Source organism: Planococcus citri, chromosome 2 (genome assembly GCF_950023065.1).
Source record: "Planococcus citri chromosome 2, ihPlaCitr1.1, whole genome shotgun sequence".
NCBI classification, from domain to species: domain Eukaryota; kingdom Metazoa; phylum Arthropoda; class Insecta; order Hemiptera; family Pseudococcidae; genus Planococcus; species Planococcus citri.
The window spans coordinates 65325762-65342444 of record NC_088678.1 but is presented as its reverse complement, the minus strand read 5'-3'; the positions used below and the strand labels follow the sequence as shown (position 1 = coordinate 65342444).

The following is a 16683-nucleotide window of genomic DNA, read 5'->3' as shown; positions in this document are numbered from 1 at the left end:
GATTTTTTGTAACTTTATTTAATTCGCATGCGAAGCGACTAAACAACTCTGGTAGTATTTGATTCTCAAAAACAATCGAGATCAATTTTGAGCATTTTCTGGATTTTTTCAAAACTTTAAAAGATGATTTTCGCCATTGAAAAGAGCAAACCTTTTCTATTAAAAATTCTCGAGTGAAAAGTCTGGAAAATTTTAAGATAAAGATTCGATCCCCGATTGTGATTTCAAAATGAATTAGTGGAAGTTGGTCCTTAGTGGTTCAAAACTCCGAAATTTTATTTTTTGAGGACGTGTTTCAAATAATCGAATTGCTTTCTTATTTGGAAAAAAAGTAAGTAAGTACCTCTACTTACTTTATACACGCTATTGTAGTTTGAATAATGAATAGTGCTGGATTCAATTTTTGTACTTTTAATTTAAATACCTACATTGAGCTGAACATAAATTTTGAAATTTTGTGTATTGAGGGAAGGGGTTTTTTGTTCTAAAATTTTTCCATCCGTACTAAAATTATTTTTACTGAAAAAAATGAATATGATTCAGTAAAAAGGAATTAGAATCTCACAGCTTGAGAAAAACTCCCCTTTTCTAAGCTGGAATCATGAAATCGATAAGAATAGGAGAAATTCAATTCTAAGAGATTTCCTCGTTTTGAAAAAATGAAAACTGATATTTTAAAAAAAAAATACTGTAAAGCATTTTGTATTTAAAAAAAGAAAAAAAAGAAAACCAGGTTCTTGATTAAAAATAAGTGTAGAATTTCACGTCGATGATTTGGTTTCTAACGATTGAGCTGCTTGCTCATCAATGTTGTGGTTTGCCCAGCGTTGCAATTTAACCGAAAGGAATTTTATATAAATTAAAGCAGTTGTGGTAAACTGAACTGCAAATATGATGAAGCAAATGCTCCATTGCAAACGACCCTGAAAATAAATAAACGTAGGTTGGTATAGATTAAATGTAGGTATGATGCTTCTCTGCCATTTTTACTGGAATAGGTACTCACGTGAGACGTGACAATAAATCCGATCATCATTGGAGTCAATATACAAGCTAAGTTATAAAAGAACAATGCCCCAGATGCCATAAAAGAGGCATATCTTGGGGCCAGATCTAGAACCACTATCCTGTAAAAAAAATAATAATTTCGAATAAAAAATGAAAATAAATAACGAAATCAAGAAATGGACGAATAAAAATAATTAGTTCAGATGCGAACTTACTGGTTTTGTAAAATTGCACACGTGATCAGTAGCCCATATATGGCCATACAGATGATAGAAAATAGAAAATTTGACCATAAACTGGCTGCTAAAAAGGTGATCGTGCCAGCAAATAAACCAATAGAAGCGTATAATTTGTGGATCTAAGGATAAAAAAACAAAAAAAAATTAAAATGAACTGCGGAGTATTAAACCTTTGCTAGGAATATCTATGCTGAAAATTGCCAACATTTGTCAGTGAAAGTATCTTATTTGATCTCAAGTAGTCGAAGATGTAACCAGCAGGAGGGTTTGCGATCATCGCACAAATTTGAGGGATCATCGATAAGTATCCAATTTCTTTGATATTGACATTATTTGTATCTGTTGGGTACATAACAAGAATTCATGATTAGGTACAGTTTCGATCTGACTACTGGATGATTTTGAGGCTGATTGATTATTACTGAACCTTGGATATACTGGGGCAAATACGACATCATGAAAGTCGTACCAAATCCGTAGCTAAATTTTCCCAAACATGTTATCCAAAAAGGTAAACAGGTCAATATGTCTTTATAAGGATACTCCAACTTTTTATCTTCAATTTTAGTCGCGAGTTGTTCTTTGATATAATCCCTTTCAGCTTTCGAGATCCATTTATCATCAGCAGGGTCGTTTTTCACCACCATGAACCATATGCAGCACCATACTAGTGTTGTAATTCCTAAAAAAAAATAAACGAAATGTTGATAGATTACCTATGCAGTATGCATAGGTAGTTATAGGTAGTTAGGTAGGTACCTCTACCTACATACATATATGTAACAGGACTAAAAATTATTTTCTTCTCCGAACCTGTGACGTAGAATAATATTTCCCAATTCCACTCGTATAATATCCATCCTCCTACGAAAAAAGAAACAATCTGTCCGAAGTAACTTCCTGTTATACTTATACTTGTCATTTTCGCTCTTTCATCTGGAGGAGCCCATCTGGACCAAATTTGTGGAACGCTGCTATATGAAATCCCCTACGCAGGTAACAATTAACGTAAAATCATGTGTCATGGGAAAATAAAGAAATCTCAGAGTTCAAAACTTGTAATTGTGCACCTACCTCGAAGGTGCCACTGAGTGCATTTCCTATTACAAATAACCAGAAATTGACGTTCAATAAAAACGGTAAAGAAATTATCACAATGGCTGTGCTGATGAGTCCGAAAAAGTACGCGGTACTTCCTCCAATCCGTCCCACGTGTATGGTCAATAATGCTCCCATCAATCGACCGTATGAGAATGAACCAATGACCACACCTTTCTGGATCGAGCTCCAGTCAAATTCTGCCGGCTTTGAATTCAATTACACATAAGAAGATTAGATGATTTTCAAGAATACATATTGGAAATGGTAATTTTTACCTATATCAAAGTTTGACAAACTTACAATAACTTTTATCACACCATCGGTTCCTGTGATGTTTTTAGATGATGTCATCGCAACCACTGCCATTCCTACGTTTGCGTGTGTCACGAAGAAAATCGTGTATCCAACGAATATCATTCCAACGATGACATATCGTTTTGAAAAATTCCCAGTCATTGCGATGCACTTCTGTGAATTTTGATGGATGATCGCAGTTCATGGGCTGAAAAATTACTTTGAAAGTAACATTTTTTTTGGAGAAGAGGGGATGGGAACAGAGGTTGACATAAATTATGAACGCCATTTTTCTTATGAGCCTGTAAATTCAAGGGCAAAGCATTAAAGAAGTCATTGTTCAAAGACCTGATTTTTTTTTAGGATATTGGAGTATTGTCTTTATAACGCTGTAATGAAAGATTGAAGTTTATAAAAATTTATTGGTTCAACTAGGCACTACATTCTTGGTACATTACTTATTGGTAATTTCTTATCTATTATTGCTGATAAGTGATAACTGGTGAATTGATAACTTTTGGTGAATTACTGGAAAGTTTTTGTAAATTACCAGAAATGTTTGGTAAAGGGCATAGCGGGTCTAGTATGGTGATTTGGCCTTTGAAACAGTTATTGACCGCTCCTACCCTAAAAGGTCAACGAAGATGATGAGAAAAAACTGTGATGAAAATTTTGGACCCTGGGGCAAGTATTTTGGGGGGAGGGGCTAAATTGTGTTTTTTTTATCTTTATTGTCTCATCTTTGACCAAATGCTGATAAAAATTTCGCGTTTTTTTTTTAGATTGGTTGTACCCTAGAGAGTCCAAAGAACAAAACCAATGTAGGAAACAAATTTCGGGCAACTTTTTTGGAGGGGGGGGGGGTTCTGCCCTTTTGAAAATTTTGAGCCGCCATTTTGTAATGAAGGGTCAAAGTAACAATGGAATTTTTCTAGTCCAAACATGCGTTATCTATCCGGAAACATACTATAAAAATTTCAAAAATTTTGGGGTGGTGGAAAATTGTCAAAAAAGTAAAACTGACCACCCCTTGCATTATTAACCATGAGTCGCACCTACTATATTTACATGGGTACAAGTTATGGATAGACCAGCTATTAACCATTGATTTTATAAAATTATTTCATTCTGATCGTCGTCGTCGTGGTATCTTGTCCTTTAAGTACAGGACATTGGAAATCACATTTTTGTGGTACCCTAACAGGGTGAGGCGAATGCCTATTACCACTGCGATTATTCTGGGGAATTGACGTTGTTTGAGCTTTCAAGTAGTACATAGTTTCCCATTGCTTTCTATGCTATCTACAAAGTAGCTCATACACATCACTAGCCAGGTTTTTACAAATTACAACCCTGAGTTTGCTGAGTTCCGTAATCACCGCTACCTATAGTTGCTCAACCAGTTACAGCTTTTTGATACCGGCTAACGGGCAACAGATTGCGTGCATTTCTGTTGCCTCTGCTGTTCTGGCGCTCGGAGCTTAACCAATACCACCTATAGTAAAAGGCCTGAGCGCTGAATCATTATCACCTTCTGATGTCACACCTAGTAGTGACTTGATCATGTTTACCATTTGAATTTTAACGTATAGTTGAATGGCGAGTTTGCGAAATTGAGTAAAACTTTCATTTAAAAAATTATTAAAATGATGATATTTCAATTAATATTTGTTCTAAAATGTGGTATAGTGATGAAATATTGTTTTTTTTTTCAACTGTTGGTGGTGTTGGTTTACTTTCTTTTTGTACAAATAAATTTTTCAGAATCTGTTTGTGTTATGTGATTTGAATGTGTAGATCTAGATATCTTGTGAAGTGAATTAAAACATGAAAACTGATGTGTACTAGTGCCTGTGTTTTACTGAAATAACGTAGCAGTGAAATGAATAGTGAACCATATAATCTACAATGCGTTTTAAATCTGCATCATGAATACAACCATCCAGCTACAATGGATATCTAATCAAGAAACCATCAACATCTCAAACCAATTAGCTGAAAGTGTTCCAGTCATCAATTTATCAATTATCACTCAAGTTGGTCAGCAAAATTGTTTCTATCAATCACAATTGCTGCTGAAGAAACTAAACATTTACCTGTCATTGTGGTTTTTTACCTGTAGTTGAAAATAGAAATGGAATACATACATTGGGATTTGGAATAGAGTTGATATCATTTTATTTTAGTGGGATTTTGACAAGTTAACAAATATTCGACGATTATTTCATTCCATTTCACCAGTCAGTGTTATAATATTCGCCAGAAGGTATAATTTTGTCAAGTTTCTGTATAACTTTCATCTTTAATGTTGAAAAACAGTGTTGTTAATAACCTCAGTTTTTCATTTAAATCATTCCTAAGTGATCATAAATTCATTATTCATGTAAGGTGCACCGGGGCAAGTCAGAATGATTTTTCGCAATTTCAACTTTGACCAGCTGTTACTCCCCTTCTAATGAACCAATATGGATCAAATTTATTATGTAGGTTCCCATAAGGGTTCTTAACCTATGGTAAAAATTTGAGCGCGATTGACACAGTAGTTTTCGCTCAGTGGAATAAAATATAAACTGTCCTGACTTACCCCAATTGGGGGGAAGTCAGAACATGCTAAACTTTGCAGAGGCATAGATCACAAACCGAGCGTCCTAGAAAAATTGCATAATAACAAAATTGTAGAGAATTTAATTCTCTTTGAGATCAATCTGATCAGATTTTCACTAGGACGCACGGTTCGTCCGCTATATGCGAAAAACTAAGAAATAGAAAGTCTGTATTTTAGACCAAATTCAAAATAAGTTCAAAACAACAACAAAATACAATTGAACCAAAGACATCTAAAATGAAACTGAATCGCGAAAATTTTTATGCTGTGATGAAGTAGGGGTAGTACCCTCAAGTCACCTTTGGTGGCACTTTGCCAGATATAAACCTCTAGGCGCTAGCGCAAGTTTTCTAACTTACCCCGAATTCCAACTTCCCCCGGTGCACCTTAAATAAAATATGAAAAATAAAATTTTCGAAGGATTTAATTCATTTGAGTGCATTTTTCATTCATTTCTATAGTGTATGATGATACGTTAGATACGTAAGTACTCTCTACTAGCGATGACGTCACAAAACAGCGCTCAGGCCTTTTACTATAGGTGGTATTGGCTTAACGGGTAATAGATGTTACATAAATGCACTACAATGTATACATTACCTACATGTTAACGCCTGCGTCTCTAGCGGGATTTATACCAACAGAAAATATTTATGTGGGACCCAACTCGATTAACATTACGCGAGGAGATTTTTCTATTTTCGACCCTCTGGGCAGAAATTAGGGGCTTCTGATTTTTGGAAAATTTCGGAACCATCGTTTTGGACCTGCCCCTTTGAGCCCCTCTAAAAAGCTTTTTACAGTATCAGTATCTGAAAACCTCCATCCTACCAAATTTTGAGCTCAATAAACTTTTTCGCTGGTACTCAAAAATTCAATTTTCCAATTTTTCGTAATTTCGATATTTTGGGAACCCCTGGAAAACTATAAACCTGCGATTTGCGCCAATCGTAACGTTTTGAAGTTGTCCCAAATGAATACGTAGTTCGTTAACCCAAAATGGTAATTTTTGGGCTCCAGCGGTTCCCAAAGTTGTGAATAAAAAAATAATTTCAGGAACCATTGAGTATCATTTTCAAAAACTTTTTCAGCGTAAAATTTCTGTTTTAACTCGATTAGCGTTATGCGAAGAGATTTTTCTATTTTCGACCCTCGGTGGCAGAAATGGGGGGGGGGGGTTGATCATTGGAAAATTTTGGAACCACCGATTTGGACCTGCCCCTTTGAGCCCCGCTAAAAATCTTTTTACAGTCCATTAGTATCTGGAAAATCTCCATCCTACCAAATTTTGAGCTCAATCAAATTTTGCGCTGGTACTCAAAAATTCAATTTTCCAATTTTTCGTAATTTAGATATTTTGGGAACCCCTGGAAAACTATAAACCTGCGATTTGCGACAAACGTAACGTTTTGCGGTATATATGTATTCAATAATCTAGATGAAAACGTTGAATAAGCTCCCGGTATAAATTTGTAATCCTGAACCTTTTTTTTAGAGCCCCCCCCCCCCCTAAAATAGGCGTTTAAGTAAATTTTTTCAGATAAATTTGAAACACACTAGCAAGAGCCCAATAATTTTTCATTTGATTTTACCTGTAACTTTCAAAGTTGAGCTATTTTGGGTCAAATTCCGAGATTTTTACATCGTTGAAATTGATTTTAACGTATTTTCGAAGAGTTAACTCTCAGAATTTGACCCAAAATAGCTCAATTTTGAAAGTTACGGGTGAAATCAAATGAAAAATTATTGGGCTGTTGCTACATAGTTAAAAGAATACCTAATTAATGTGATTGAAAGTGTCAAAAAATCAATAAATTCTACATACTTCGAGAACGACAGAATCACTTTGAAATAAAAATCTGATACCTAATGGGCAGCAATAGGGTGTGAAACGAAACGTGCTTTGGTGTATCAATAAGAATTGCGAATGATTCGTTCGCGAACTGCTTTTCTCCTTTGATCAAATCGTTCGCGAACGAATGAATCGCTTAGAGTTCAAAATCAGATATGTCAATGAAAATGACGAATGATTCATTCGCGAACGATTTAATCAGAAGGGGAAATCGTTCGCGAACGAATGAATTGTTAGACGGATATGCCTTAATGGTAACACGTATGTGTATAAACAGGTAATTTAACCCTTCCAGCACCGTTCGGTGATGTGGTTGGTAACAATGAGTGGTCAAGGTGTCAAATGAGCCTTCCAGCTTCTTTGGCAACTGGACCAACTCGTAGTTCGAATCCGCGAGTATACGAGTTGCCAAGTTAATATGTCCTTAATTCTTTAGAGCTCCGGCCCTAGGTTTAAAGTGTTTTTGTATATTTTATAATTTAGTAATAATTTAGTAGTGTTAACGTAATTTGTAATTCCCCCCGAATAATCGTTGTGTTGAACCCTTTGAAGTGCTCCGAGTCGGTTTTAAGTTGTCTTTATTGACAAATACATTCGTTTACACGAACTTTGCGTATGATATTGTATTGTGTTCGGTAGTGTACTAAAAGCCCTAGCCGAGGTAAGAAATTAGCTTTATTACGATTACACCAGTACATTCTCCGTATCCGATTACCTGCTTATTCGAGTAGGTAATTAGTCAGTAGGTATCGAATATACGAACGTATATTTAGTAGGTACCTACGACACAATATTATTTTATCATTGGCGCCTCAACGCAAATCTTTATTGCATGCAAAGTGAGCTTGATTTTCCTTACGGAAAAACGCGCCTAAAATACAGTTAGCTACTGTAATCTGTGTTTAAAGTTAATTAATTTGTGCTTCGCTTCCGCTTTCCGATAGCAAATACCTGTGTAGGTATTTGTATATTTATAAACGTGTGCAATTAGGTGTGAAAAAGGCGCGAACGCGTCTACATACTTAGTTGACCTCGTCACGCTTGATCTCAGAGGGGAACCTCTGTACAACGTCTGAGGCGCGAAACTTGTCCCAGACAGAACAACTATATCTGCGGTGCGTGTGTGACTCATTCACGCATTTCTGCTGTCTGTCAACGCCTACTGTTTTACGAGCTAGTAATTTTATTTGTTTTAATACCCGTTCCAATATATCGCTCGTATGTCGGAACTTAAAGACAGACTAAGAAATAGGCCTAACAGACGAAGCCTAAACGAGAGAGATTTGCAAGGTCGCAAACCAAGCAACGTAGGTAGTAAAAAATCGTCGCGAAATCCATCATTAAACAACTTAGGTCCACTACACGAGATGAACGATTTTGGCGACGAAAGTCATGACCTTACCGCGAGTGACGGTGAGGTAATTAACCCTCCCACAATGCCGCCCGGCGATTTATCGTTCGATGTGGTTGCTGAAAGACTTACGTATACCTGGAACTATGTCGATGGTCGTTTTAAAAAGGTATTTAAAAAGCAAAAAGAGATGCAAAATAGGATCAATGAAATTGACGTTTCGTCACAACAGGCGAGCAATGCGGCGAATCGTGCATTGTCAATGGCTGGAAAGGCCAATGATATAGCCAAAGCGAACCAGAAAGAGGTTGATAAAATCAACAAAGCATCTGCGGCATACGTCAAGAAAAATGACAGGTTCCAGGAAACCACCAATAAACTTATAAGTGATACAAATGATGAGATGCATCAATTATTTGATGACATACAAGAGCTGGATCACAAGCTTGAGGAACATGCAGAGGTATTGCAGGATGCAAATGCTACTACCGAACACCTTGCCAAAAAGGTCAATACCCTCGAACAACGTGTTAACAATGCTCCGAGCGGAGGAGGAGGTGGCGGGAACCGCCAACCTAATAAGATCGACGTGATGTTATTGAAAGCATCCAACATAGTATTTACGGAGCAAAATCGCTTGTTTCCACATGATTTCATTCAGAAATTTGAGCATTTTACAAATGCTACGAATGCTCCTGATGCGCATAAAGCACATGTGTTTACCACAGTGGTAGCTACGAACGATCGTGAGACCTGGATGACGACGTTATCGCCAGATGATACGTACGAACGTACAAAGGAGAGTTTTTTGAGATTCTATTGGAATGAACGTGCCCAAGATATGCTCGAACGAGCGTGCGACAATTTTGATTGTGCAAACAGCCTACAAGACGTAATTGGGCAATTAATTCGATTTACTATCGCGCTAAGCCATTCTGACCACCGTAGTACGTCCTACATAATCGATACGATCGCACATAAACTACCTGGTGCATACCAGATGCGAGTCGAAAAGAAAGGTCAAACAATAGAGCAATTTATTGAAAAGCTACGTGCGTTGAGTGAAATTAATATCGATTTTGCTAAACACAAGAAGGTAAGGATTATGCCGAACGTGCAATCCAAACCAACCCCCCAGTGGACGTTGCAACAACAGATGATTATGAGTGGGGTATGGCCCCCTCATGCTCCACCTACGATCCAAATGGGACCGATGGGACCGCTCCCTCCCACTCCACCCCCATTAATGCAACATCCACTTTTTTCGGCACCAACGGTACCACAGGTGCGTCCGAATGCATTCCGGTACCCTTCATTTATTAAAGGCCAAGCTAATCCACAAGGATGGATACCTAGGCATATTTTTAACCGAGGAAATAATAGAAATGTGCCTCGCAACCAAGATGTGTATTATACACCACCCGCACAAAATAACGCGAACGCCAGTGCAGCGATTCCGATGCCCCCACCCACAGCACAGAATCCACCATTGGCTATTTTGCCAGCTAAGTTTATGATGATAGACCCGAACGGAATACCAAGAATGGTAACTGGTACACAAGTACCCCTTCAACCCCAATATAATGACGATGATGATTTTTATTATAGCGATGAACACCAACCATTGTATGATGAAATACAAAAACAATACAATGATTGGTATGATGCATGTTTAAATCAACAGATGCACCAAGCGACAATTACCGAATTACCGCAACAGCAACAAACCGTTGACAATTCGATGCAAGTTCAATACGCCACGCTTATGCATCCAGCACCTACCGCCACGCACGTGGCCACGAACGTAAACAACCCGCACATCCCGCCTACTCCTACAGCTACGAGTATTCTAACGAGCACCACGAATACAGCGTCTACGACGACTCAACCAGCAGCCACCACGGCGACTTCGGGAAACCACGACGATTCGCCGCTTACAAAATCAATTGCAGCACCAGCGAGAAGTCAATCGCCAACTACGTAACGAGAACGCTACGCTCACAAATCGTAACCAAGCTACCAGGCCGCCGCGAGTCAATGTAGCCAGTCGCAATATGCCTAATCGTAACGCAGCTGTCACTAGTACCACCGATCAGCGACGTGTATCTACGACTTCGACGACTTCGACGAATACCGATACGACTCCGGCAAATACCGCTACAAACGCTACAACTTCGACGACCAACGCCACGAACGTGACATCGCCGACACCTGGTACGTCTTCTGGAAACGTAGCGACCGTACGGCCTTTCGATAATGCTACGTCTCACCGCCGACCTACGAATTCGCACGCTGCTGCCGCACTATCCAACTACGAGTATGATACGCCGATGCGAGGTCTACCCCATTATAACGAAGATGGGTCAATCGCCACCATGGGTTTTCGACCGCTACGATCTGGCCCAGCGCCCAGTAACGACAGATACGAGGCGATTCCACCAACCGCACGCAATCCAACGAGCAAATTCATAACCGAACCCACGAAGCCTGTCGAGAAAAACCGACCACACTGTATGGCCAATCTTTCGAAAAGCCATAATCGGTTCTACAAGAAATTCAAGATCGACTCCAAAATGCTCAAGCCATTCTATCCACTCAACGCTCTACCTCACGAGTTTACGACACTCGGCGTATTCGTCGGCGAAAATGACGCGAGATCGGCGGTCGCCGCACAAGATGTGTTATTGGCTGGTGATGGATTTGTGCTAGGCGTAGCGGAATGGATTATGTACCAACGTGATATACGCGAATACATGCATCCCGGTCTGTATGGACGCGAGATTCGCATTCGAGAATTCATCAGCACGCTCGCAAGTTTCAAACGATTACCGCCTCGCCTCATCGTATCCATTGGCAATCTTGATGCGTTCGATAATTTCGACAGCGAAGAATTTAAAGAACTATTCCGCAGAATGATCAAGATTTGCCGCGAACGCGGAGTGCGCGAAATATACGCGGTCCCAATTATACAGTACGCCGAGCAGGATGAAACCGTATATGCCACCGTTATGTCCATTTTCGAAGTGAACTATAGTACCATGCTCGGCGGACGCTACGCATTGATCAACCCTTATCCGTGGTTCGTGAACTACACCCCGACAGTAGGTGAACGACCTCCCATGTACACGATACAGGAACACGAGGAGTTCGCGGTATGGATACGGCACACGTTCATTCCGCCGACCAATGATGCCAGCGAGGCAATACGTCAAAGGTATCGAGAACCCGCAAATCTCATACGCAACCCGACGGCAGAATCGCAATCCGAAAATGAATCTTCGTCGACGACTGACAACCGCCAGTTGACGCATGGCCCAGCTTCGACGTCGCGCGACGCTCAGCCGCACCATGCCGTCCACGATTTGACTGAAGACGATGCCCAACCTGGCCCATCGACGATAGCCGCGCACACCGAGAGCTGGGTAAACCTTACCGCCGGCCAAGACTCCGAAAACCGTACCAACGACGACGTTTCAACGGCCGAAGAAAAAATTGATGAAAGCGAAGGTTTTTCAGGCGTTCGAGCGAACGAACAGGAAGCACGGCCACCAACGCCTCAGCCGGATAACAACGACGATGCCGATAACGATTCCGTCGATTCCAAACTCCATATTGACGAAGACATGAAATCGTTATCCACCACGGTCTCAGATCTGAGCGACGATGAAAATCAGCAAGCTGAGAATACTGGAAAAACCGACGGCGATGCGACAACCGCTCCAAATCTAACCACGGACGAAGAAATGTTCGAATAAGGTTCGTTTGTACAATTTATCAATTTCAAACTAACAGCATGATATTGACGTACGTCATTGTTATTGCTTACTTTTGCATGGTACTATGAAGCTCCTGCTGGAAAAATGTAGACCAGAAACAAAATTGAAAAAGAGGAATTTTCCCATTCTATTCAAAATCAATACTCGTACGAGTAATTTTGCATCGATCTTTTGGTAATAAATGTTGGAACTTTGGCAACTAATAAGCTTTACCGATGCAATATGTTTCTTTAATTGCTCAAAAATTTTTCTCGTTCAGTTTGAAATTGATAAATTCGTCGTCGTGTTCGTGAATAACCCCAATTATGACGTATAGACTTTGTCTAAAATTCTCTCGATTCGTGACCTATGTAAATATTTTATACCGATCCATGACATATGCTTAATAAGCAAATTATTCATTAATTTTTACTTTGTTATGTAGTTGTTTGAATTAAAATTAAGCAAAATCAAGATTTTTTTTTTTTGGAGAGGTTATTACTTTGGCATTAGTTGTAAGGCGTACGTATGTACCACATTTAGAGTCTTAGGACTAAAAATAACCTCGAAAATTTGTTTATTGTTTTTCGACAAGTATTACCCATTTTTACTTTTTATTTTTTTTTGTATTACGTTATGTTTGTACTCTACGTTTATAATTTTTCTACACGTTCGAGGTGGTATAACAGTTCGTGTATGAATTCAGTGATTTTTTTTTTTTTTTACGCTATGTCTACGTAAGTAGCATTTCCTTGTCTTAACGACCTTCTTTTTTATCGTTGATTATTTCCCTATGTTTAATTTCAAAGACTGAAATTTTAAGACTGAGTGTCTAAATTAGTTAACGAAATAGTATTGATATTTATTTTTATTTTTTCTCAATAAACAATAATCAGTATTTACAGTGCATGTTGTAATAGTACAATAAATAAAGAAGTACAAACTTATTTTTAATTCGCACATTTTTTCTTCCTAAACGTTGCACTTAATTTGACTAAGAATATTTACGACGATGAATATAACCGGCTCGGAGGTGTTAATGACCAATATACCTGAAACATAAAAATAGAAACAATGATGTTAGAATACAATAACAACTATAGTTACGAGCTTTATTTTATTCCAAATTGATTTTTTTTTTTTTTTTGGCTCTTATTTACAAGAGTTACATCGAAGCAATAATAATATTGGTAACCGGTTCTCACCTGTTTGGACATGTTGACTTGGACATCGAACTCGCAGATACGCACGTAGCTCGTCTTTTCCTCATCGTTCAGAGCTGCTGCGGCTTATCTTGATTGATCCATATTCTCACCTTTTCCGGACGGGTACCTGTAACAAAAAGGATCGTATTATTGCTAACTGGCAACCTTTTCGATGTCGTGTATCCTAGGCTAGATCTAGGTAGTTACGTGTACTTGTTGAGTACATTGTATTTCGAGTGATCGATCTCTGGTGGCTCAGTGGGTCACGTACGCGCCTGCTTCAACACCTAGGGTGCGCTGTGGTTCCAAATTTGAGAATTTTCTTCTTTCTTCTCTGCTCACCAATTTCTCATCCGAGAAACTCATGGGGGGCAGCAGGGTCTGTACGGACAGTGTTATCATTAAGTCATGTCTATGTCTCACACCGTGATTTCCTCTGCTGGGAACTTAGCTCGCTGAGTCATGGCTGAGTAAACCTCGGAGGGCATATGTTAGACGGATATGCCTTAATGGTAACACGTATGTGTATAAACAGGTAATTTAACCCTTCCAGCACCGTTCGGTGATGTGGTTGGTAACAATGAGTGGTCAAGGTGTCAAATGAGCCTTCCAGCTTCTTTGGCAACTGGACCAACTCGTAGTTCGAATCCGCGAGTATACGAGTTGCCAAGTTAATATGTCCTTAATTCTTTAGAGCTCCGGCCCTAGGTTTAAAGTGTTTTTGTATATTTTATAATTTAGTAATAATTTAGTAGTGTTAACGTAATTTGTAATTCCCCCCGAATAATCGTTGTGTTGAACCCTTTGAAGTGCTCCGAGTCGGTTTTAAGTTGTCTTTATTGACAAATACATTCGTTTACACGAACTTTGCGTATGATATTGTATTGTGTTCGGTAGTGTACTAAAAGCCCTAGCCGAGGTAAGAAATTAGCTTTATTACGATTACACCAGTACATTCTCCGTATCCGATTACCTGCTTATTCGAGTAGGTAATTAGTCAGTAGGTATCGAATATACGAACGTATATTTAGTAGGTACCTACGACACAATATTATTTTATCAGAATCACTGAAAAATCACATAGCTATAAACGACGTAATGAAACGCGACATTTTTAATTCAACGATCAAAAACAGAATTCAATTCGTTCGCGAACGATTCGCTCAGAATTGAAAAATCATTCAGGCGCAGCTCAATCAAATACAACAAAAGAACAAACGTGACAAAATTCAAAATTTTCAAATCCATTAATAATAAAAATTGAAAATGGTTCATTCGAGAATGATTTACCTACCTACGTACAGATGGAAAAAATCGTTCGAGAATGAGTGAATCGAGCTGATGAATCAAATTATAGGTTTAATCACTGCAAGTATTCTGATAAGGCGGTAAATAAACGTGAAATAAAATTATTTTGAAAATTTGATCACAAAGAAATTGAAGCCTATGCCTATACCTACCAATAAATTTTCATCCTCGAGTTGAATACCTACGTTTAAAATTACAACAATATGTGTTCCCTCCTACCCTTCTTTAATTTCGTGTTTGTTTATGGAAAATTCATGAATGACTAACGAGAGATGAGTGAGAAATGAGATGTGCTTTCTTACCTGACTTTTTTGAAGAATTTACGTCAAAACTGAGAGTGAGATCATATTACCAAAAAACAATAAAACTTAATGAACCACAATGTACGTAGGTAGGGTACCAATACGAGTATCAAGTACCTACTCAAATTACTCGTAGCTTCTAGCACTTGTGAGATTGGACAACATTAAACGCTGATATCCAAACTAGATGCATACATTCAATCACCGAGACTAGTTTCCAGTAATACTGAAACTTGGCTCACGACCCAGATAATTATTTAAACTCAGTGCATTTTATTCGATCACTTTTTGCATGCTCGTTTGGTGTGAATTTAAATGAAATGCAAAATAATATATTCGGGTGGTTTAATATGCGCGGACAATTCTCGTGTTACGACTGGTTCATTGAAAAACTCGTCGAACTAATTGGCTTTTGCTGTTTAATTCGATACCCATTTTGTATTAAATTACTTTCGGAAAAGTTACCTTATCTGGGTACGGAAATCGTAATTATTTGAATGCGCGTAGTTGAGAATAAGATGTACATATTATACAAATTATACCGATAATTTACTTATCTTAATGCTCAATGTAATTCAAGAGCCAGTTTAGCGTGGTGTAGGCTGAATGTGGTATTTATTATAAGCAAAATTCATTAACATATTTTTGTATTCCTATTTTAAAGTACCTATTACAGAATTCGGTGGTATATGAGAGAAAAAAAAATAAGTATATTATTTATTTCCAAGAAAGAATACTGATTATTCACACAAAGTACCTACTCACATAACATAGGTAGGAATAGAAAGGCATATGTACCTATCTTTATTGTATTTTGAAATTATTTGTTAAAGATAACGTAGGTTATCAACGAATTCGTTAATCCTAGAAATCGATGTAGGTGTTAGCCCCCCATCTTCACACACGACTAACCTTTGGATTCGAGGGGATGAGAGCTCATATTTATATGTACCTACCTACTTGTGAAAAATATATTTGTTAGCGCCCCAGGACCCGGAGTTGTCGGTTTTCACGAAAAAAATTTCTCCAACCATGTTAGCAAAAATAAGTCGTGCCAGGAAGCCCCTCTCCCCCTCAGTTGTCAATATATATAAGAAATCCGAGAAATTTTGTTATAAATATTTTTACCTCTCTACATAATAAAAAAGTAAAACTTGCCCCCTTTCTCAAAAAATGAAAAAAATGAATTGATATTTTTATATTATTTTTTTTATTTTAATACTTGGATTTGATCCAATCTTCATCATAAGAGCACTATTCGATGTTTTCGACCCGCTACTCCTCCCCCCTGCAGCCTCACGATGAAAAAGTAGAACTTGTTCTTTACCTATCTTACACGCTATTGTAGTTTGAAAAGTGCTGGGTTCAAATTTTGTACTTTTAATTTCAATAGATTGAGCTGAACATAAATTTTGAAATTTCATGTATTGAGGGAAGGGGTTTTTCATTCTAAAATTTTTCCATTCGTATTTGAATTATTTTTTACTGAAAAAAATGTACATGATTTATAAAAAAATAATTAGAATCTCACACCTTGGGAAAATCGCCACTTTCCTAAGCTGGGATCATGAAATCAATAAAAATATGTAGGAGAAATTCATTTCTAGAAGATTACCTCGTTCTGAAAAACAAACAGAAAATTGCTATTTTTAAAAGAAAATAC

At 38.0% G+C, this 16683-nt stretch overlaps 1 protein-coding gene across 1 annotated transcript; it reads right to left on the bottom strand.

Moving 5' to 3' along the window:
* Nucleotides 1–686: 686 nt before the first annotated feature.
* LOC135837086 (sodium-dependent phosphate transport protein 3-like) lies at nt 687–15648 on the bottom strand. The gene is made up of 9 exons (XM_065352240.1): nt 15021–15648; nt 2649–2850; nt 2322–2552; nt 2061–2235; nt 1675–1929; nt 1453–1586; nt 1224–1366; nt 1007–1127; nt 687–923 (listed from the first exon to the last, which is right to left on the bottom strand). Exons 2-9 carry the CDS (start codon nt 2802–2804, stop codon nt 762–764), a joined length of 1377 nt encoding a protein of 458 aa, XP_065208312.1. The 5' UTR covers nt 2805–2850; nt 15021–15648; the 3' UTR covers nt 687–761.
* Between the last annotated feature and the right edge of the window lie 1035 nt (nt 15649–16683).